Source organism: Microtus ochrogaster, linkage group LG4 (genome assembly GCF_000317375.1).
Source record: "Microtus ochrogaster isolate Prairie Vole_2 linkage group LG4, MicOch1.0, whole genome shotgun sequence".
Taxonomy (NCBI): domain Eukaryota; kingdom Metazoa; phylum Chordata; class Mammalia; order Rodentia; family Cricetidae; genus Microtus; species Microtus ochrogaster.
Genome location: NC_022030.1, coordinates 276,702 through 300,268, shown reverse-complemented (window position 1 = coordinate 300,268; position 23,567 = coordinate 276,702). Strand labels below are relative to the sequence as shown.

The 23,567-nt window shown below is 37.4% G+C and overlaps 1 protein-coding gene across 1 annotated transcript in view; it reads right to left on the bottom strand.

The window, feature by feature from the left end:
* The window catches only part of Lama2 (laminin subunit alpha 2), a 337,962-nt gene that overhangs the window by 192,813 nt on the left and 121,582 nt on the right, over window positions 1–23,567 (bottom strand). Inside the window, 7 exon segments of the mRNA XM_026786227.1 lie at window positions 84–263; window positions 1,006–1,149; window positions 2,353–2,589; window positions 9,900–10,036; window positions 14,396–14,576; window positions 19,012–19,118; window positions 23,031–23,242. Of these exon segments, the coding sequence (XP_026642028.1) occupies window positions 84–263; window positions 1,006–1,149; window positions 2,353–2,589; window positions 9,900–10,036; window positions 14,396–14,576; window positions 19,012–19,118; window positions 23,031–23,242 (1,198 nt within the window).

Here is a 23,567-nt window from a genome sequence, read left to right as displayed (position 1 = left end):
GATGACTTAGGTAACCCCCGAAATTACCTGACTCCTAAACCTTGTTTTATATTCTTCACTTGTGAATTCAGGGTTATTTTTACCTTTTTTCCTTCGAATTGTTCTGGCAGCTTCCAGTAAAAAGGCTCCAGATGGAGATCTTGCCTGACTTCATCCATCTTTGCAACAATCTCTGGGTGCTGGAAAGCAATGCCTTTGGTGGTTGTGTGCTGCAGGGCCTCATCCACCAGAGGCAGAATGGTCTGCTCTTCACTCAGGGTCACCTGCGAAGCACAAATTTCAGCAGGAAGCTGAATATGGCTATGAAGCATCATTTTAACGCTAAGTACGGAGACACGCCTGTCTGAGTTCCTGTCCCTGCTTTGATGAGTTGTCACAGGGAAAAGAAATGAGACATGATGGGTGAAGGCAGCAGGGAATAACTGTTGGGAAATGTCTTGCATAATAAAACTCAGAATCTCTAAAAAACTGCAATATTTTATCATTAGTAAAAGTTGAAATTAAATTCTGGAGAGATAAAGGGAGATGAAACTCAAAATAAGCATAATCCCAATGCTAACAATGAACAACTCCCGGTGGCCGATTGGAAGGCATAATCCCAATGCTAACAATGAACAACTCCCGATGTCCGATTGGAAGGCACGCAGCAGGCTGTGCTCTCCAGGGCTGTGTTAGATGACAACAGACCCACTCCAGCACCTCCTTCCTCTGGATGTGGCAGCTTACCAAGCCAGGACACCAGGCGTCCCTGGAAGGGTTTCCAGTCTGCTCTTCCCATCTATTTCCTTATCAACAGTAACTGAACAATCTGCTAGGGAGAATTTAAAGGAGGTATTTATACCAACTGCCTAATGGCACATGGAGCCTTTACCATTTCTGAACACACACGGGGGACAAGGTTACTTAAATGTTTTGCCATTTCCTACTACCCCTCAGGGCCTGACTGAAAGATTCCTGCAGGAATGAACATTATACCATTACACGGCTCAGCGGCTCCTTACTCACCCCCATACGGATCAGACCCTTTGCTTCAGAGCACTGACTAGTAACGCCGAAGCAATAGCAGCTGCTGCAGCCAAGTGGATTCTTGGCATCAAGTCCATATTTGCCAGGCCGGCACCTGTCACAGTGGATGCCCTCTACATTCACCTGAAGAAAAAAAGAGGCTCCTTCAGCGTTCCTTATAATGTTGTAGGAGAAATCAGCTTAATAACGAGAAATAGCAACACATTTCTTTTCCATTTAGCAAAGTAAAACAAATGAACAAAGAGGCTAAGACTGATACCTCAAATGGTATTTATAGCTCACATCCCTGTTGGGATTTCTTGGGCCTTTAAAAGGTACTTGGTTCCTAAATGCACCTGTTACTAAGGATGCTGCATGCTGTTGCTGAGATCTAACGGTGCATTTCCGATGACTCCGCTGTGAGCAATAAGAATTTCAAAAGCAAAGGTAACCAATGATTTCTAGCTATGAAAAAAGCCAGGAAGCTAAAGCACATTTATATATTTACTCTAATATTATACAAATGCTATGGTATGATATATATGCAACATACAGCAAATATAACATAAGGCTCTTATAAAGTGCGCATGTATGGGGCATGATAATCTGCTTAACTGGGGCACTTCATGCAGAGGCTGTTTTCTGAAATTCAAGGCTACTCGCTTCCCAGATTTCAATCTGCCATTTCCTCTGGATGTCTTTGCATAGACTTTGTCTCGAGAAGCTGTACATGACACTGTTTTAACCACATTTTTCTTGGGATTGATTATTTTCCAGAAATATATAAGGCAGAAAAAATCCCTCTTACCCATTTTAATTGGCTGTTTTTCCACATCATTTAGCAGTATTAATGAGGATAGAAATTTGCACATAGTTAGCCACTGTTTGTTCTGTCAGGACTCATAGGTGATGGAATTTTACTGAATCTCCATAGCAGTAAATATGCTAACGTGTGCAGTGACTGCGGATTAACTTTGGGAGAAATGGTTTGCGATAAGCTTGGTTATCAGCAGTGCTTTTCCTCTGACTGTGCCTGAGAGCCCTCCCTGCCCACTCCACAGACATTTATTTATGCAAGAAGAACACAGAAGAAAAATAACTCCACTCACTGTAAAAATGACACCCCGTGTACTGACTGGAAAACGAGATTGTGTTTGGGCTGAAAGGGAGTTCTTGAAAACTGAAGCGTATGCCAATGATCGTACATCAAGGAAATCTGTGTCTGGCCATGAATGTTTGTTTGTGTTGCTTAATGAAGCAAGAATAAAACACCGAATGATGATGAAACTGAGTAACGGACTCCACAGTGAATGAGGGTTTTCCTCACAGCGTTTCAGCCCCGCGTACCTTACAGGTGCACTGTCCTGTTTGATCTCTGCAGGAGCATCTTTTTGTCTCTGAATCACAAGAGGTGGCATCTGTTCCTGGAAGGAAGCATTCACAGAGACTGCAGTGAGGATAGTTCCAGTGACCTCGGTTGCACTCCGAGCATCTCATACCAGAGAATTTGGGATGACAGTTGCACTGGCCTGTGTTTACGTTGCATTGTGAATCCAAGGACCCCACTGTGCTGCAGTTACAAGCCTGTGCAAGGGAGAAAAACAGCAACTGTTGACACAACTGCATAGGAAACATCTTAAAATTTTAATCTTAACGTTTCTATTCCACTATGCAAATATGAACCATATAATAAGCTTTGTAATGCTGGAGTGTAGTCCTTTGGGACACATCGGTGAACATAGCATTAAAAAGTTTCCTGCATGGAGAAAAATACATGGTAATCTAGAAACTACAATGTTGTGTGATAAGAAAGAAAATGTACTTTTTGTTTTATTTTATTCTAAGCTACCTTAAATTACATTATTAGTTTTGTGTGTGCACCCATGTGTGTCTATGCATGTATGTATGCATGCGTGCTTACCAGTGTGGGTATACACACGCTCCTGTAGGTACATATGGAAGCAGAGGTCACCCTCAAGTGTCATTCCTTCAGTTCTACCCTCCTTGGTATTGAGACAGCGTCTCTTACAGGAGCTTGTGGGCTTACAAACTAGGCTATCTCTGCTGTGAGTTCTGGGGATCAAGGTTAGGGCCTTCTGCTTGTGCAGCAAGTGCTATATTGACTAAGTTACCCCCTCAGCCGGGAAGACAAGTAGCCTTCTGCCTCTTCCTTGTTAACCAGGGAAGAGGCTGTAGGAGGAATTGCCCTTAAGAGTTAGTTTAGGGCTAGTGCTATGTTCAGTGGGTAGAGAGCAGCGCTAGTGGTCAGGCCTGATGAATCCATCCTATAAGTGCTAGTGGCCAGGCCTAATGAATCGATCCTACAAGGGGCAAGAGGGAACTGACTCCTGAGAATTGACCTATGACTCCCAAGCTCACACTTTGGCACATGTGCACCTGTGTGCATTCACCTAGTGATATGAACTGTGGCTATTATTATATTACAAAAATGGTTTATTTCTTTCTTTTTGAGCTGGATTTTACTTTCCATTTATTTAATTACACTAAGCACAACATTAAAATAAGAACTAAAAGTATATATAACCCTTCCAAAAAACAGAAACAAACCCTTTTTATATTTATTGTATTCCTTCCTAATAAATATAGGAGAAATTAAATTTAATTAAAATTTAAATATAAATAAGCTATTTAGAGTTGATTATGTGCCTGAAAATATATGAACATTTTACACACACACACACACACACACACACACACACACACACACACGAAAGAGGGAGAGAAGAGGGAGGGAGAATTTAAACAAAAGTGCAGATTCTCAGATATTTGTCTATGTCTTCTGGGAAAAGGTGTCAGTGTGAATGTTTAATAACAACTCTAGATGCCTGGTACACAGTGGATGGAGAGACATCCTTCAGAGCCTGCCATGACTGTTAATAAAATCCAGTTTCAAAAACAGACTTAGGTTTCAGTATTTTCTCTACTTCTTAAGCTGGTCTGTCTTCTTTAAAAACACACAAACATTGCATTTTATAATCAACGCATCATCCATCATAACAATCAAGTAAAAGGCAGGACCTATGGTCCCGAGTGGGATAACAGTTGTTTAGTAGAGCAGTTAGGTGTTCCAACCTATGCTTCATTTACACCTACCACTTACTAGCCATATAGCCTGAGTCAGGTTAATTCACTTCCGGATGCATCCAATTTTCCTATCCTTAAGAAATGATACAGTGACCTCCTCATAGAGATGCTGAGATGAGCAGACACAGTGGATGGCACACGTTTTCTATGGAAGTAGTTTCGTGTTATTATCTCACAGATAATGAAAAAGAGGCTATAACTTGCATAGTCCCAGTTAAGTGGCAGGACATGGGTTTGAACATGTATGTTCTTTAAGAGGCTACAGGTTAGTAAGAAAGACAAAGAGAAAGCCACATGCACCTTTTCCTAATTTAGAATTTACAGGAATATTCAAGACTGTCCAATGAGCCAAGTGGTGGTGGCGTGTGCCTTTAATCCCAGCCCTTGGGAGGCAGAGGCAGGGGCATCTCTGAGTTTGAGGCTTGTCTGGTCCACAGAGCTAGTTCCAGGACAGCTAGGGCTATTACACAAAACCAAACCAAAAAAAAAAAAAAACCCAAACAATAACAAAAACAAAAACAAAAAACAAAGATGGTTCAATGGTAAAACAAGGGATGGGTTTTCAACTCACTAGGATATTTCCCAGAGGGTAAGATAGAGCAAGAGGGGGACTTTTAACAGATGCAGTTTCTAATACACAGGTAACCATTACCATATCTGTGATGGCTTTTAACAGACGCAGTTTCTAATACACAGGTAATCCATTACCATATCTGTGATGGCTTATCTTGATTGTCAACTAGATACATCTTGAGTCAACTAAAACCCAATATCGAGGCTCAGCTGTGAGGGATTTTCTTAGATTATTTGAAACAAGGAGACATACCTTGAATTAAGACTATGCCTTGTTGCCAACCACTGAAAACATACAAAAGGAGAAAGCTCTGCTCTTTGCCTGATTGCCCTCACTCTTGCTGGCAACATGACCTATCCTGTTGCTGAGTCCTTTCTTTGCTGGTATTAAAATGTGTTGGCATTCCAAAGTAGATTGCCTACAAGCCACTCTCCAGGACACCAATGCCAGATTGGGACCGCTCAGACATCCAGCCTCATGGACTGAGAAACTACAGGATTCCCCATTTTCCTTTGCGAGACAACCGTTCTTTGAACAACCAAATTTTGTAAGCCAATCTGTTAAATCCCCTTTTAATATGTATGTGTATTCATATTCATCCAGCTATTTCTGTTCCTTTAGAGAACGCTGATTAATACAATGGCCCTCACATAACTCACTAAAGAATAGCAGATGTAGAATGAGCTTTCAGAATTGCCAATTTCACTGAGTATGTGTGGACTCGCTTAAATAAAATAATGATATGGTGTAGAAACAATAACCATGGGATAGATTTCCAAAAGTTCCAAAAAGCAACATCATTTTAGATGACAAAATAATATAAAATGCCTTCTCACCAGTTTGCTGTATATAATCAAATAACTAGCTCCTGGGGTTTACTGACAGTACAAATAGACTTTGGAATCGTTCCAGATCAGGAAGTTTATTTGAGAAATTACAGTGGGAATAAATGAGACAACTAACTGTGTGTTTAGATAGCACTATACCCAACATCAAACTTAAATTATAATTGGATGTAATGTTTGTTTAGCAACAGAGGATTTATTCGCCTTTCCTCTGCTAGTGAAGGATGGCAGGCTTGGTATTCTACTGCAACGACAGCTCAAATGATGTGTGTGCACACACCTCAGCTTGGAGGAATTCTCCATGGCCGAAAATGAAGAGACTCTCTCCCTTCCAAACTACTGTTGCTTTAAATTATATTCACCCAAGTTTTTAAATGGTAGAATGTATGCTTATAAATAGTTTCTAATAGCCACATGATTTTTATAAATCATTCTAGTAGCAAAATGTGCAGTTACTCAGAAATTTAGGTTGCTTTAAACAATAGTTCAAAGTAATAAAATTCAATTGAGACTTCAATCAACAAAATGTTTATTCAGTTACCAGTAAAAGATTATGCCCCAAATAACTTTCATAGATATTAAGTCATAACCCTGCTTTATACTAACCATAAAAAATCAGCTTTAATTTCAAGAATTTCCTTACAATTTGGCCCTGTTTAATGCTTTGTGGCCAGAATGCACTCCTGTGAATCTTATTTATTTATTTTTTTTAAAGAAGCAATTCCAAGTGACAGAGTGGATACTCAGGCTTGACTTTAAAATGCAAATAATAATAACATTCACTTAGAAACCTAGAGCACTGTTTACCCTCAACAAAAACTTTCAAATACTTAAAGAAATACTGTTTTTCAAAATGTAGCATTATAGAAAGTCAACTCAATACCATGAGAAGTAAGAAAATGGCCATCTTGTCTAGCGTTTGTGACTTCAAGTCATATATTGGGGCATGGTGTGAACTTCCTTAAACACTTACCAATACTTAAATTCTTTCTGAGGTCAGTGTATTCTAGGCCAGTGTTCACTCAATTTTAAATTTGTATGAATTCTCTGAGAATTTTGTAAAATGTCTTTGGAATATGTTCACCATCAACTTCTTCTGGTAACTCTTGCAAGATCTACTCCCCAGCTTTCTAAATCTCCTGGTCCGTGTTCTCTTTTCTGATTTTGAAATAAGTCATCAGCTCCAGTTTGTGCTGACAAGGCACTCCTGGGGTGGAGCAGCCACCAGAGCATGGACACCCTACGAGGAGCCACACCTTAAGTAATAGCGACTCTTCCTCTCCTAGAATTAATCCACTGTCCAGATCTCCTCACTCGGAGTGGGGGAGCTCATGATCTTCTTCCCTTTTATCACATGTAGTGATGGTTTATAACCACTCAGTCAAAAATAGAGTCTACCTGTCTACCCAGGACAGTGTCATCGTGCTCAGGAGGCCACACTTTGTTGGCACATTTCAGTGTTCCTAAACTCAGGGTCACTGACTGAAAGGACTCTCACCCCCTTTTAAAATGCCTTTATTTACCTCTTTAAATCCAGTAGGTGCAGTGTGATTCTCATCTTACCCAGACTTGTTACATATACATACTAAAATACCACCTACTTATTTTTAAAATCTACCTCTGTGTTTAAATGATGAAACTATGAAAGCAAAAAAAAAAAAATCAAAAAACAAAACAAGAAGTTTTTAGACATTGGATAATAAAGTATAAAACTATTATTTCTGAGAAAAAAAAGAAAGAAATGATGTTGTGAGTGGAGGCAGCTTCAAGATTGTAATGCTAGAGAGAAAAGTAAAACAAAGAGAGTTGAGCTGAGAGACAACGGTACTTGCTTTGAAAATATGAAGAAGATAAAATTTACAGGAGCAAACCCAATGTGCTCAGAATGGAAGCTGTGCTGTGAGAAGTCTAGAGACATGCAGGAAAATGGTTGAGGCTTTGGTTGAATTTAATGTGCACAGGAAAGAAACGAAGCTCTCTGGTAGGAGAAAGGAAAGCATTGAAGACATCTAGGATGAAACCTTTCTAGAGGTCACAGAAACCTTAGGTTGTTTAACAGTTCCGATTATAAGATGGGAGAAATTCAGCAATGAATTGGGTCCTAAGAAGGGTCAGCGGGAGATGTACTTGCCATAGATTTAAGGGTATTTTTTTACACCTTCCCTATGAAAACATAAAAAGCAAGCATCACAGGGGTCCAGATGATCAGTGAATAAACAGTGTACAGGAATGCAACAGAATATACAACGCATTTTACCCAAAGTCCCCTCAGAATTCTGGGAATGAGAACTAAAGCTGGAGGGCTTGTAATATGATTCATTCCTTCCTAGGAAACTACAGCATCCAAAACATCACACTGTTTACACAATTATATAAGAAAATAGAAGAATCCAAGAATCATGAATATGAGACCAACTACTTTAATAAAGAAACCAAGCTAATTAAACAGGAAGTCTTTTCAATAAATGATGTTGGAAAAATTGGACAGCCATAAAAAAGTGAATTTGATTACCTCGAACTAGAGAAAACTTGATATTAAATGTGGAATGTGAACCCAAATTTAAGAGCTAAAATTATAAAATTTTATAAAGAAATCAGAGGAAAGAAATATTTAGACCTAGGAAAACATATTCTTCCAAGGCAAAATATAAGAAACAGAATCCAGAAAAGAAATGATACAAGAAACTTATTCATTCATATAAAAAATTAGATAAAGATACTAAGTAAAAAGCAAGTTATATTCTTAGTTTTAATGTGTGTGTGTTACAGAATGTTCATTTAGAATACACAAGAGCCTCTTATAATTATTGTTATCAATGGGAAACAACCTCAGAATAAAAGTGAGCAAAATATTTGTAATAGCTTCATAAAAGGATATACATAAATAGCCAGTTGCTAATTAAATAAGCAACACAATTCCCACCGTTGTTTAACATTAAAGATTACAAAAGACAGGAATACACAACCGACTAAATCATTAAAATTGAAATAGTCAGAATTGTCTGTTGTGTTGGCAAATTGTGGAGTATTCTTAAGAGAAATTAAAATTTTTGGTTTGTGAATAAACTGCCGACTCCCACACTAATGCTCATAGCAGAGTAATTAATGAATGTTCTAAACTGCCTATCAAATGTAAATAGATAAGCAAGTTACAGGAGAGTATACAATGTAATATTATTAAACAACTAAATAGAACAAATATTTGATATTTACAGTAGGATGGATAAACTTCAAAAGTAAGGGATAGAAGGCAAATCAAATTCACTGTCCTCGAGACTAGAAAAAAAAAACTGAGAGTTTCATATAGGTGAGGAAATCACTAAGCTCAACACAGTAGCAACAGGAGGGGTAAAGGAGAGCTGATATTTTGTTGTTTTTGTTGTTGTTTGTTTTTTTTCTGAGACAGGGTTTCTTTGTAGTTTTAGAGCCTGTCCTGGAACTAGCTCTTGTAGACCATGCTCGCCTGGAACTCACAGAGATTTGCCTGCCTCTGCCACCCAAGTGCTGGGATTAAAGGCGTGTGCCATGAGAGCTGACTTCAAAAAGGCACAAGGGATGGTTAACTTATTGCAATTGTAAGTCAAAGCTCATTGCACATTAGATAAATGAGTTTTAATCTCATTTAATTAGTGATTGGCAAACATCGAGCAACAAAGAACCAAGCCTTCCCTGAATGCCCATCTTCCAGAAGTTCCTATGTTCCCTGTAATTCCTAAAAGGAATACGTATGTCCTATTCCATTTTTTCCAGAATGGAGCCTAGAAGTCCTAGGGCTTCTCCTGTTTTACTCCAAATCAGTGGATTCAAATAAACATGAGGTGTCTGCACTCGGCAGCCCACACCACAACCTCACTGAAGCCACTGGGTCCTGGCCTGTGGCATCGTTCATGAATACTTCATGGGTGATTCTTCGCTGCTGATGCTCAGAGTGAGTCTTGATCTGCATAGGGGGAAAACGGGACTTTTCTGATGAAAGCTAGTTAATTTTACTCTTCATATTTCTTTTAATCACTTCCTGTAAATTAAAGCCAAGTTAACTTGACACAATTTTAATAGGATATTGGCAAATTAATTTTTTGTCTCTCTTGTTTCTCAGATGTGTTTTCTTTTTCTTAGAATGAGATAGTCATTTGAAGTTTTAGTATAGATTTATTTTCCCTTCCCCTTCTATTTTGTAGGCATCATGAATTCAACTAACAAGTGTGTCTGCCACAGTAAAGTGGAAAATAATGACCAGTGTCTTTAAGACAGTCATTGATAATTCTATATTATTTTGTGATGTGATATTGGGTTGAAGTGTTCAGTTACAGACCTGGACTGAATGGAAACTCTTTAAGAAAACAATCAGCTGACAACAGTGATCCACTCACCTTACAGCCGGTGACAATGCTGTGACCCCAGGTGTTGGGAACACACTCAGAACATTTTTCTCCAATGGTATTGGGAGGGCAAATACACTGGCCAGTTTTCGGGTCACAATTGTTGCCCAGATGGGAACAGTCACAAGCTGCACAAGGGAAAGAGAGACAGAGAAGATGAGTCAAAGAAAGGCAAAATTTGGTATAACATGGTGAATTCTTAACGCAATAATTTGTTCTTTTCATTTTTGATACTATGTTTAAGGATCCTTGAAGGGGGGATGTACATACTTTGTAATTTATACTATAGTAATATTTCACAAAAGCATTACATCAATAATTGCTGCTTTTCACTTAGTAATTTCAAAATTTTAGCACTTTTCACTTTTCTATTTCAAGAAGGAAAAGATATCTGTTGCTAATTCTTTCCTATTTATAATCTACCCAGATATTATAAATTCTAATGTTTTTGTTCATGTATTCATTTCATTTATTGATAATTAGAACAACGAGGGACAGCCATCTTTCCAGGTCAGTGGGTTCTTGTGTGTTGAGGTTCGGAATGTTTGGGGGTTTAGTAGGGCAGAAAAGGGAACTTTGAGGTAGAAGTCCATCTACAATCCATCTATGGTCTATTCAGCTGCAAATCCAAAGGAACTTGGTATGTTGTCCCTTTTGTCTGGAGCTCTATAAGTACCTGCATGTGCTATCAGAGAGTGACTTTCTTGTTCAGAGTTTCTTGGCTCACCAGATCTCTTTATTCTAGATCCTAAGAGACTACATAGGGATAGGAAAGCTGTGTTCATCTGGTTGTTTCCTGTTGTGTAGGGGTGGAGTCAATCATCTAGTGTCTGTCTTAGAACTTAAATGGAATTTAGGCTGTATATATTTCAAGTTTATAAATACATTCCTTTGCTGTAAAAATTAACTCTTTTCTTCCTGATAATATTGATTTTCAATAAAACCAACAAACCCAGCATCTTAAATCTAGTACACCATGTATGTAGTTGCAAATAACAGGTTATATTTTAGTTTTATGTATCTTTTAAAATAGTTCCATCATGAAACTTTTAAAATAATTTCTAATTTCTTTATGACCCAATTTAGTACGTTAATTCCAAAGTATTTTTCTCACTAGAAATGAACTATAAGAATATGAATTTTCTACTTATTGTTTGTCCTCAAAGAATGTAAGAATTGGCTTTCAGAAGACCTTCAAAGCCAATCATGAGAAGTGATGCATGTCACTCAGTGTCTAGACTCAATTCAACTGGAAAGAATACAGTTAAGCACAGCACTTGATTTAAAAGAAGTTTTTGCAAAAAATAAATACATACCAAATACTTGAATTCAAATTGAAGATCAATGTTGTCGGAAAGCTTTTAGTTAGTGAACTGATGGTTAAATCATTTTAATTGAGTCTAGTTAGATATTTGATTCAGTTGAATTTTAAGGGGTCATAATTATCAAAGTGTTTCATAGCAGATGTGAATGTTTAACACAATGCTTGACATAGAGTAAGTACAAATAAATGGCAGTGGATATTGTCTTTGCTATTGTTATTGTTTTTGCTAATTCTAAGATAATAGGTTTATTTATATATGACATTCATTAAGAAGAAAAATAGCATTATGTCTAAATTTATCTAATAAGAAACATGATGGGACAGTTTGAATCATTATTTGGAAATAGAAATTCTCCATGTAGAATTTCAGTGTAATCATACTTGAGCAATGAATTAGTTTTCTCTGTCAACGCACAATGTGTATTGCAATTTAAAATGTTAATAAAGATAATGGTAAGAAACCAACAATACTGATAGCCAGCCTTTACTCCAAATCTATTATTAACTCAGTGAATTCCTACAAATCCTCATGACATAGATAATGTTGATAACCTAAAATAAAGATGAATTTTGCAGAAAGAAAGCATAGTCAAAGCAAACATCCAAGGTCATACAATTAGTTATTGATTGGAACACTAGATACATATAGGCTATTTGGCATGAGGAATACTCTTTTCTTTTGTATTTTATTAATTAACTAATTAATTAATTTCCATCCCAATCACATTTTACTATCTCTCCTTCCCAAAACCTTCCACTCCCCCAACCACTATTCCTCCTTACTCTTCAGAAAAGGGCAAGCCTCCCATGTATATCACCTAACCATGACAAATCTGTTGACGGAGACTACTTGTTTGCTTCCTGGCTGCCCAGACCTAAAATAATCACTCAGAAACTATATTAATTAAATCTCTGCTAGGCCAATCATTTAAGTGTATTGCTAAGTAGCTCTTATAGCTTAAATTAACCTACTTCTATTAATGTGTGTATCACCACAAGGTTGTGGCTTATGGGTTAAAGTTCCGGCATTTGTCTCCTCTGGGGGCTACATGGCAACCCTGCCTTCTTTCTCCTAGCATTCAGTTTAGCTTTCTGGCCTAGTTCTATTCTGCCCTATCACAGCCAAAGCAGATTCTTTGTTCATTAACCAAGAAAAAGCAACACATATACAGAAGGACTTCCCATATCGCATATCAAGTTGCAATAAGACCAGGTATCTCTTTTCCTATTAAGGCTGGATGGGGCAATTAAGTAGGAAGAAATGATCCTGATAGAAGGTAACAGAGTCAGAGATAGCCCCTGCTCCACTATTAGGAGGTCCACAAGAAGACCAAACTATACAACTGTAACTTATGTCGTGTAGGAGGTTCTTCTGTTTATGTGTTGCCTTCATTGGTTAATGAATAAAGAAACTGCCTTGGCCTATTTGATAGGGCAGAACTTAGGTGGGCAGAGAAGACATAATTTAATTCTGGGAGGAGGAAAGCAGAGTCAGAGAGGAATGCCATGGAGCTGCCGGAGACAGACTTGCTGAATCTTTTCTGGTAAGCCACTGCCACATGGCAATATACAGATTAATAGAAATAGGTTAAATCAAGATGTGAGAGTTAGCCAATAAGAGGCTAGAGCTAATGGGCTAAGCAGTGATTTAATTAATACAATTTCTGTGTGGTTATTTTGGGCCTAAGCAAGCCAGGTGGCCAGGATGAACAAGTGGCCCTCTCCATTGCAACACTTATGGGCAGCTTTTTTGATGGGTGATTGAAGTGGGTGGACCCACTTTCATGTGGATGCTGCCACCTGGAGTCTGGAGGTCCACAGTTGTATAAGAAAGCAGGCTAAGCAGGCCACGAGGAGAAAACCACTAAGTTATATTCCTCCATGGCGTCTGTATCATCTCCTGCCTCGTGATTCCTGCCTTGAGTTTCTGTTCTGACTTCTCTTAGTGATGGGGTGTGATCTAAGTATTGTAAGCTGAAATACACCTTTTCTTCTACAAGTTGCTTTCGTCAGGATGTTTTATCACAGCAATAGAATCCCTCACTTAGAAAGCTTTGCATTAATTCATATCATGTTAAAATATTAATGAGAATTGCACTTAAAGATCAGAATATTTTAAGTGGTTCTTTATACTTTTTAGTGCTATTGAATATTAGGTTAGAGATCACACAGGTCTTACGCGATCTCTATCACAACACAAATGACCAAAAATGACTTTCTGATGAAAGCTATCAGCTTAGAATTCAGGAGGCGCACTGAAAGATACTGGTACCTTAAATACTTTGCAATATTATTTTGATTCTCACATGAATTTACTTCAATAGTCAATGACAATATTTTAAAATCTTGCCATGGTGCCGAGAGTACCGTACAGAGGTAAGAGCTGTCAGTCAAAGAACTTAGTAAACAAAGGTGCAAATCATTTTTGTCGTTGTTGGAATACCATCAACCCTAAATTTGTGATATATAAATCAAAGCTACTTGCAATCTTTAATTTCACTCCTAGGGTGATAATTGATTGATTAATTGTGGTGTGTGTGTGTGTGTGTGTGTATGTTTAGTTCATGATTTGTGTGAAAGCTCTGGCTGGGCATAGGACAAACACTCTTTCAAGGAATCATGTTTGAAACTACATCCTGTAGTTTTCCATGAAATAAATATCAAGATACAACTCGTTTCTCGCCCAGGATATAAAGCCTTCTGAGGCAACTTTGATACAAGCTTGGTTTTTCTACCAGACACAAAAAAATCAAGACAAAAACAAAACTCCCTTAAGTCTCGTGTCCATTTTGTGTTTGGTAAAATTGAGTTCTCTTAGTTTGAAAGGAATCTAAGAAAACAATGGCACCAAAACCCCTGGAATTTGATTTTTCAAGCTGTGGAAGTCATGGGAATAGAGGACACAGACAAAAGGGCACATCTACATCAGGATCTGCTGATTGTTGCTCAGTGCTTGCAAGCATAGTTACATGCAGGGGAGCGTTCCCAACTGTGCTGTGTTCTATTTGTTAATTATTACAAATTAGCATATTCATTACTTTAAATATTCTGCATCACATACTTGTTTTCAACCTGCATTCTCTTTAACAGAACAAACTGTTACAAGAACCAGCATCATAAACTTTAAGAACAAATGCACAGGACAGTAGTCTCGTTTACAGACCTGTACAGCCTCCTTCTTGGAAGTTGAAGTAGCCATGGGCACAACGGTCACATTTCTTCCCTGCTACTCCAGGCTGGCACCAGCACTGCCCACTCTCGTCACAGTCAAATGACTTTGAGCCAAAAGAATTACAGTTGCAGGGAACACACCCCCTTCCCAATTGCAGGCCAAAGGTTTCAGGCTGGCATGGAAAAGAAAAGAAAATATAAATCTCAACAAGTGAATTCATACTAACAAGAAGCACAGAATCTAGAGAGCAATCAGCAGTGAGGAACCCATGAGTCACCAGGCTCTCTGGTGGCACTGACAACTGTCTGTTATTCAGTGGATTTTCTATGTTGACAAAGTGAAAAGTATGGTTAATTAGAAGTATCATCAAAATTAATTATCAAAATAGGTACTATGTTGTCATCTTAGTTTCAAAAGCCTTTGTATAATCTTCCTTGGTTCTAATAACAATGTAAAATAGATTATTCACTACCTTCCTGGCTTTAATTTAACATTTTACTCACTTTACTGCTAATATATTAAATTGATTACTTTCAGATTTTGTGAACTACCTGTGCTTGGTTAAGACATTTTCAAAAATAATGATCAGGATTCTAGTCATTAAAGCCAGTTTGTGAGAAAAGATCAATGCACTAGATTAGAAAGATAAGGCCAGCCTGTCCATCCAAGTTTGAAACTGCGGGTCCCACATCTATCTGTACCGATTCATCTTCCACCAGGCTTGTATTACCAACTGTGAAGACATCCTTGAAATGCATGTTACCAGGCCCAGGATAACTATGATTAAAAACACCGGTGAATTCTGGACTCAACGCTACTATTAGAAAAATGAGAACCACATATCATACTTAAAGCACACCACTTTTCTTTTATAAATAAAAAGTATGTCACATTATTATGGCATTTTAATCTGGAAAATTACTCCCCGTAATTACTTCTTTGTCAAAATAATTTGTATTTTGGAAAATTAGACTTCATAATTACTTCTTGATAAAAATTAATCTTGCCATTTAATAGGAATCACCCAAAGAGAAATGAATAAGCTTCATTATATATTTTTTAATATTATTGTTAGCAGTATTAGAAATAAATTTGAGAAATTAAAATTATAATGAGAATTAGACTTAATATGACTAGCTAAGAATGGTTGCATTGTTTAAAATGTACAATGAGTTGATTGAACGTGATAATCATGTTAATTTTTACTGTTCGCCTTATTTTAAGTTCTATTTGTAATTCAGATTTCATCATATTAAAATAGAAGCTATGTAAACAGTGACAACAAATAATTTTAAAATTAAATTTACCTACATATATAAAGAAAAATGAAAACAGATTTTATTAATAAAAATATTTCAATGTAAAATCCTTAATCTCAGAGGAATTATCAGATATTAGAACAATGACTAAATAACAAGCAAGCTCGTTACAGATTGTTTATCATAGCATGTAACACTCAAATCTACACTGTTAGAGAAAGTACTGAATAAATTAAATTATAGTACATTCATGCTATAAAATGAGAAGCAATTAAGTAAAATCTATTTTGAAGCAGTTTTAATGGTAGGAATACATTTATGATGCGACATCACATAAAAATTCTAAAGGCAGCATACACATTATCTAGACTGTGATTCCAATTACATTATGTACACATACATCCAGGCACACACAAACACACACACAGCCACATGCACATACACAGCCATGACACATGCGCAAACACAGACACCAGATACCCACATATACAGAAACACTTGGATTCCAAAAAAGTCTAAACGATAATGTGCTTCGGTTTTTTTGGAAGCAAAGCAGAAACCTAAATTTTATGTACTATTTTTCTTAATATTGAGTGTATGATGTGTGTTTGCAGTGAGAGCATGTGTCTCCCACACCAACGTAGGAGTGGAAAGAGCCACTTTCCTGACTGGTCCTCTCTTTTCACTGTGGATTTGAGGCTGGAACTCAAGGTGTCAGGCCCTTTCCCCACTGAGCCCACCATGCTTAAATTTTCAACTATCTGAATTGTAGTTGTAAAACTTCCCATTAGTCATTGTATTATAACTTTTTTTCATATACTAAGCCTGATTGTAAAGACTGGACTTAACAATTATCTTTATTTCCGGAATCCTCCACATTTAGCAAATACACTTATGTATGTATAGATATGCACATTCCTTTAAGGGACAAATCAATCAAATATAAAATGGATTTCTAAATCACAGCTGTCATTAATTATTGTAAGACTGATTATATAAAGAAATAAATAAAACAAATGGTTGCTAAAATCCTTTTCTAATATTTATATATTGTAGTTCAAATAAAAGTACCAAACTTCCTAATAAAACAATAAATTTTAATAAAATTGGTACTAATATATCTATTCCTCAGTTCAAAGAAAAGCTCTCCAATAAATAAAGTTGAGGAACAATCTTGTAATCTATAACTGAGATTACATAGAGCTCCCTTCCAGAACCCACAGAAAGACTGACGGCTCCCATCAGTACCTCTCACCTGGGGTAGTAACAAAGTCTAGCAGGTGCATGTTGCTTCCTATGTGCCAAGCGCTGCTCTCCAACTATAACAAGTATGAACTTCCAGGACGATCCCTCAGATAACTATAGCCACCTCCCTTTTGTGCATAGTGTTGTAACAGAGATACGTAACACTGAGACCTGAAGCCTCCACCGAGACAAGTGGGCAATCAGGATCCCCTATTACCTGGAACTTTAAGATTTATTTTTAAATTGTATGTAGTGTGAGAGTGTGCATGTGTATGTCTGTGTGTTTATGTGTCTCTGTGTGTATGTGTCTGTTCATGTGTGTGCATGCATGTGTATGTGTGTGTGTGTCTGTGTCTATGAGTGTGTGCACGTGTCTCTCTGTGTGTATATGTGTCTGTGTATATGTGTGTGCATGCATGTGCATGCATGTGTGTGCGTGTGTGTGTATGCATGTGTGTACATTGACATGAGTGCAATTGCTGGGGATTTAGATACACTGGAACTATGGCAACAGGCAGATTGCTGTGAGCCTCCCAATGAAGAAAATTTTTGAAAGTGGAAAGTTTTCCTTCGTGTCTGTTCTTCATTTAAAGAGGGTTATGTGTTTCTTGTGTTTGATGTGTACATGAGCAGAATCACGGGTGGAAATTAGCAAAACCTTAGTGAAAATGATATGTCAGGCTTATGTTAGTATTCCAGAAAGGTCACGTTTGATACCTTGGGTTCCCTCCAACAAAATTTTTATTTGGTTTGTCCACAGCTATGCTTTCAAAAATATTTTATTTTATGTGTATGAGTCGTTTGTATGTGTGAGCACCACATTGGTGCCTGGTGCTTACAGAGGCCAGAAGAGGAAGTTGCAGATATTTTTAGCTAGGTATTGGGACTCAAACTTGGGTTCTCTGGAAGAGCAGTCAATGCTTTTAACTGATGAGACATCTCTCCAACCCCCACAGCCATGCTTAATGGATACTTATGCACAAATCTTAAAAGTCAGGCTTTAGTCAGGCATTGTATAATTTCTGCATTTGCAATTTGCATACTTAGCGAACAGTTTGCACACTTAGTTACCAAAATTATTCGGCAAAAGGTTTCCAAGCCTCTTCAGCTACAGTCCAGGAAATAGCATGCCCACACAACCATGCAGTGCCTACCGGCACAGAGGTCCAATAGGTTCCCCTGGGGCACCCTCTGGAACCCCACATCCGAGGTGACCCCAGCACCCGCTGCGCTCTGTGTGCCTGCTCCTCCTGATGGTGCACCTGCCTTCGGAGGTTGCACTGTTTCCCTACAAAGCCTGATTTACAGATACATCTTCCCGTCATATCACACTGTGGTGACACAGAGCCCAAGGGACTGCAGTCACACAGCTCACAGAATCGCTTCGCTGAGTCCCACCACGTACTGAGCTTTAAAACCCAAGAGAAGGAAAAACAAAGAAACAGGCAAGGTTGAGCATATGGTATTATTCAAGTGATAGAAGCAGGGGTATTTTGAAACTTTCTACTAAAGGCCAGTCTGACATCTGAAAATGACTTGCTTGTTGTGAATAACAAAATGTATCTATGTGATAGGAGCCAAAACTGGCTGGCTCTCCTGAGGGAGCCTCAACACGGGGCAGGGCTATCACTGGAAACAGATACTGAAAACAACATTCTCATTGATGGGATAGTTCATGTGAATCAATCATAATTTCAGTCATAGTTCTAAAACTATGATGAAAATCTTCACTATTTCCAGTGTTAATCCACTGAAATAAACTTTTAAACGACAGAACTTGAAGTGTGTATATGTGTGTTGGGGGGTTGGTTGGAAGCAAAAGGAGTGAAAATTTTCACCTCCCCCAAGGTAAATTATTTTACTCCCTACAGGCTAAAATTAAATTTATGTTATTTGTTGAGTAAATACTTAAATTACAGCAATTATTATAAAAATTTGTATGTAGGAACACAGGTCAAATGCAGTGCACAGTCAATTTTATTATAGTTGAGAAAACGTTTCATTGAGCACAGATATTCCATTTTCAAGAGGAAATAATTCTGACCCCTTTGTTCAATATGTGTATGGAATCCATCATTGAAAGGAGGTGAGCATGGTTCTTACCTTACACTCATCACAGCGCCTCCCCTGCACATTGGGTCTGCACTCACACTGCCCAGTTCTGGTGTGACAAACCTCTGAGAAGGAGCCATTGCTGTTACAATGGCAGGCTGCAAAGGGCAAGACACATGGCAAATGAAAACACAGTTTCATGAATCCCAAATACAGATCGAGTAGCTTTAATCTGAAATGCTTGCGACCAGAGGCATCTCAGACACGAGCTACACCTTAAGTTTTGGAATATTTGCATATTTGCACATAAACAACACTAATCTGAAAATCCAAGACCTGAAGTACTGCAAATCTGTTCAGGAGTTATTAAAGGAAACTGTAGCTTATGGGAACGTTAACACCTGAATCCAGTGTTAGGATGTCTTCTAGTTGCGAGGACTCTTTCAGACAATCCTTTAGTGGTAGGAGCGGCAGCGGGGCTGCATTCCCACCGCCCAGCTCCTGCATGGCTAGCTTTATCTGAAATAATTACACGGAAACTGTATTCTTTTAAACACTGCTTGGCCCATTAGTTTTAACCTCTTCTTGGCTAGCTCGTACATATTGATCTAACCCATTTCTCATATTCTGTGTAGCACCATGAGCTGGCTTACCAGGAAAGATCTTAACCTGCGTCTGTCTGGAGTGGGAGAATCATGGTGACTGCTTGACACAGCTTCTTACTCCCAACATTCTGTTCTGTCTACTCCGCCTACCTAATTTTCTGTCCTATCAGGGCCAAGGCAGTTTCTTTATTAATTAGCCAATAAAAGCAACACATAAAAAACAACACCTACATCACAATCCGTTATGTAATCCTTGTAGCAGTTCTACCTACTGTAGACATAGTTCATACATGCTTGGCCTGTTACACTACTAAAATACTAATACAGTTGCTACTACAATCTGGAGACTAAGACAATGAAGTATAAAGAAGCAATAACATATACAATGCCATAAGCTTAGCAAGTGTTATGGCTGTGTAGGAATCTGCTTGAGCCACGGAATCCCCTGCTTCCTGGTTCAATGCTGTTTAACTTCTTCATAGACACATTGGGGCAACATCTACTTATTATAATCACATAGATAAAATACATACCCCTGGAAAGTTGAAGAAATTTAAAAAAATTTTCAGTATCAATAATCCTCTTGACATAGCATTAATATCATTTTTAGCAAACATTTTTAATACAATGTTTATTTACTATGTGCCAGTTTTTGTACTAAATTCCAACAATAAAAATGAGATAAATGAAAATATATCCTTTTTTTATGCTATGAAAGCATATAAGAGAACAGAAAAAAAATGTTTCAAATCTATTAGGAATGTAACACTATAAATACTAAAATTCATTTTTATTTTGTATTTTATTCCATATCCAAAGATAGAAAACATGCTTGGTTTAGTTACTCTTTTATCACTTTTGCATTAGAAAAAATTTATAAAGTTATTCTGAAACATATAATAACTAAATAACTCTAAAAGCTATTTTACTTCTCTGAGAGAGCTAGCAATTAATGGCTTTCTCTGCTTTTGACAAATATATTTTTAATGGTATGCATAATTTCACTGATACCAGAATAAAATTGTGAGGGGGAGATGACATGGGGTTTATTCATCTACGGCTTTGGCAAGTATAGTACAACATCACAGCTTTAAAGACATTAAAATTAGCTACTCCCTTATCTCCTGATATTATTCTGCTCATTTGGCTCCAGGTTCTACTTCTCTTGACCATTTTTCTTAAATTTGCCCTACCCTCTTCCATCAAAGTTTGGCCTTTAGTGTCTACTAATGCAAGGCCACTAAGAGAGTAGCCAGGCCAATGACTACTGTTTTTCAGTCAACAACACAAGGAGAGTTTACAGATGGAGTCAAAGAACAAGGTGAGAAAATGTATCATCATTAAAAATTCACTTTCATGTGAATATGAGAATTGCTCTGCATATTGTAGCTTTACATAAATTTATTTAGTACATGAGCTTTGCAAATTTCAAATTATTAAAAATCACTAACTCCCTCTTTTTAAAGTAGGACCTACAAAGTTGAATTTACTGTAAAGATGGTGGTAAGTGATTATAATCATCTAAAAATAACAAAAGCAATAAATTTTGTATGTACCTATACAGAAATAGGACAAATATTTAAAGATATTCTCATATACTAGTGAGATATTCATGAAAATTATCTTTACAAAAATAAAGTACTGTTTTATTCAGAAATTTGTGCGTGCGTGTGTGTGTGTGTGTGTGTATGTGTGTGAGTGAGTTCTTTAAGATGGTACTATTATGTAGCCCAGGCTGCCCTAGATCGCTGTGATCTTCCTGCCTCTGTCTCATGAATACTGTGATTATTTTGCTTAGCCCCACAGGTTATAAACTTGCTTTGGATGAGGACTTATTCTCCATGCATAGAAGAGATATTAATCCTGGAAGTATACAAATATTCACTACAATATTTTATAGACTTTAAATCAAATTATATGCTGAAGAGCCTTACAAATCATAGCCAGATCTATGCTTCATGGCAAGTGGTACATAAACTGATGATGATTCATTTATTTTGGTTGTTGCTCTTCTCCTATTTTTCTCTGTGCTCCTAGGACTTCATGCACAGATCATAATAAAATAAGTAGAATGTCCTTAGTTTTCCGGAGGGAGTAATTAGAAGATATAAAAAGAAGTCACGAAATGGATACCTAGATCTAGAATTAGTGAACTCCAATATTCGCAGCTACCACAGGGACCACCTCCAAAGATCAACAATGGCAGTTATCTCCATTACCAACAGATTACCACATCCCCTGCCTGTGCTACATCCAATAATCCCCACGGAAAACTTATGATCCTTTGGATATGAGGAAACCATTCCTAGAGTCCCATATCTGATTCTAAATTTCCCAGGTAGCCCACATGAACATAAGATATTTTTGCGTTTCCTGATATTTCACAGAAAGGCCAAATTCCACAGTGTTTAAAGTCACTCTGGTCTTGTGGGGAATTTTGTTTAGAAAGTCAGTCTGTGATTTTAAGAAATGCCAGTTACTCCAGAGAGTGATTTGTTTTGACTTAACAAATAACCATTCTGAAAGGACAGAAAGCCTACAACCAGCTTCTCAGTTTAGGAGAAAAGCATCCCTTCCTGAAATAGGATCACTGCTGTTTACAGTAGAGATAACAGGCAGAGTTTCCTGTGGTGTCTGCAATTCCCTAGGTCCTGGGACTCACTCAGCATGAGTCTCTGCTTACATTAATTCAGTAGAAAAGAACTGTTGTTAGTTTTATAGCTCTCTTCCTGAATACTGTATAGGTGCCAGTAAGATCCAGAACACTGATGTGGATTCATACTTCTGGAATTAATTTTCTTTTGCATATGGTGTTGTTATAAAGTAATATAAGATAGTATTCCATATAAAACTGTGTTGTATGGCTAAGGAGGAAAAGATTAGACTAGAAATATGTTGTACCAAACTGCCTCAAGCCTTTGAGTAGTATTCTACAAATAATTTTGGCATGAGAATTAATCACTCAACTATCAGATGCCATTATGTAAAATCATTGTCATGTTCTTAAACTTGTTATGAAATGCAAAAACTTTATTTCTGTAAAGTCTTCATATGAAAGCAAAACCAATTAACACCTGTTGATAGGTAACATGCAATAATATGGACATGTGGATTTATTTCAATCAAACAATTAAGATGATATTAATGAAAAAGGCCAAAAAACCCTTTTCATTTCTAAATTATTTTCTGTTACAGATTTAACTTCATTTTAAAAATTTCATTGCATATGTATATATAAATATGTGTATAACTTGAAAATCAACATTTAGCAATATAATACATTTTAAATGGTTTATTCTGTTCATTGCTACAATGAAATATTTTGAAACATGCAGACTTTATGTCATTCATCTTTCATGTATCACAGATAATTTCCTAGTCTCCAATGCCCACTCAAGAACTCATCAGCTTCTTTGAGGTATCATACATCAATTCTGTCAGGGACATCAATAGTTCAGGACTTACGTTGACAGTTCTTTGCATCAACTGCGTCTCCAAAATATCCATCAGCACAGAGCTCACAGTACCGTCCTGTTGTACCTGGCTTACATATCAGACAGGAGCCAGACAAGCTGTCACAGCTGCCAGGGATGGAGAAGTCAAGGTTGTCATTGCATTGGCATGGTTGACATGATCCTCCAGGTATGGAAGGTTGTCCAAAATAGCCTTCTGCACACCTAAGGTAATAATTTCCAACAGTGACATTTTAGTATGTGTGTGGGGGGAGGGGAGCTCAAGAAACCCACCCCACTCAATGTTTACATATCTTTCATATTCCTCTGCCAGGATAATGGATTTTCCTCTTAAGCGCTCCTTTTCTCAAATGCAGAGTGATTAAAATATGCTTTTCTGTAACTGTGCTATAGATACAAGATGAAATCTGCCAACTCCACTCATAATTAGATTTCAGCAAAAAAATAAAATTTTGTCACTGACATTGAATATGGGTCCAAAGCATAATGAGAAATCTGTGGCCGGCATTATGAAGGAATCTAAGTTTAC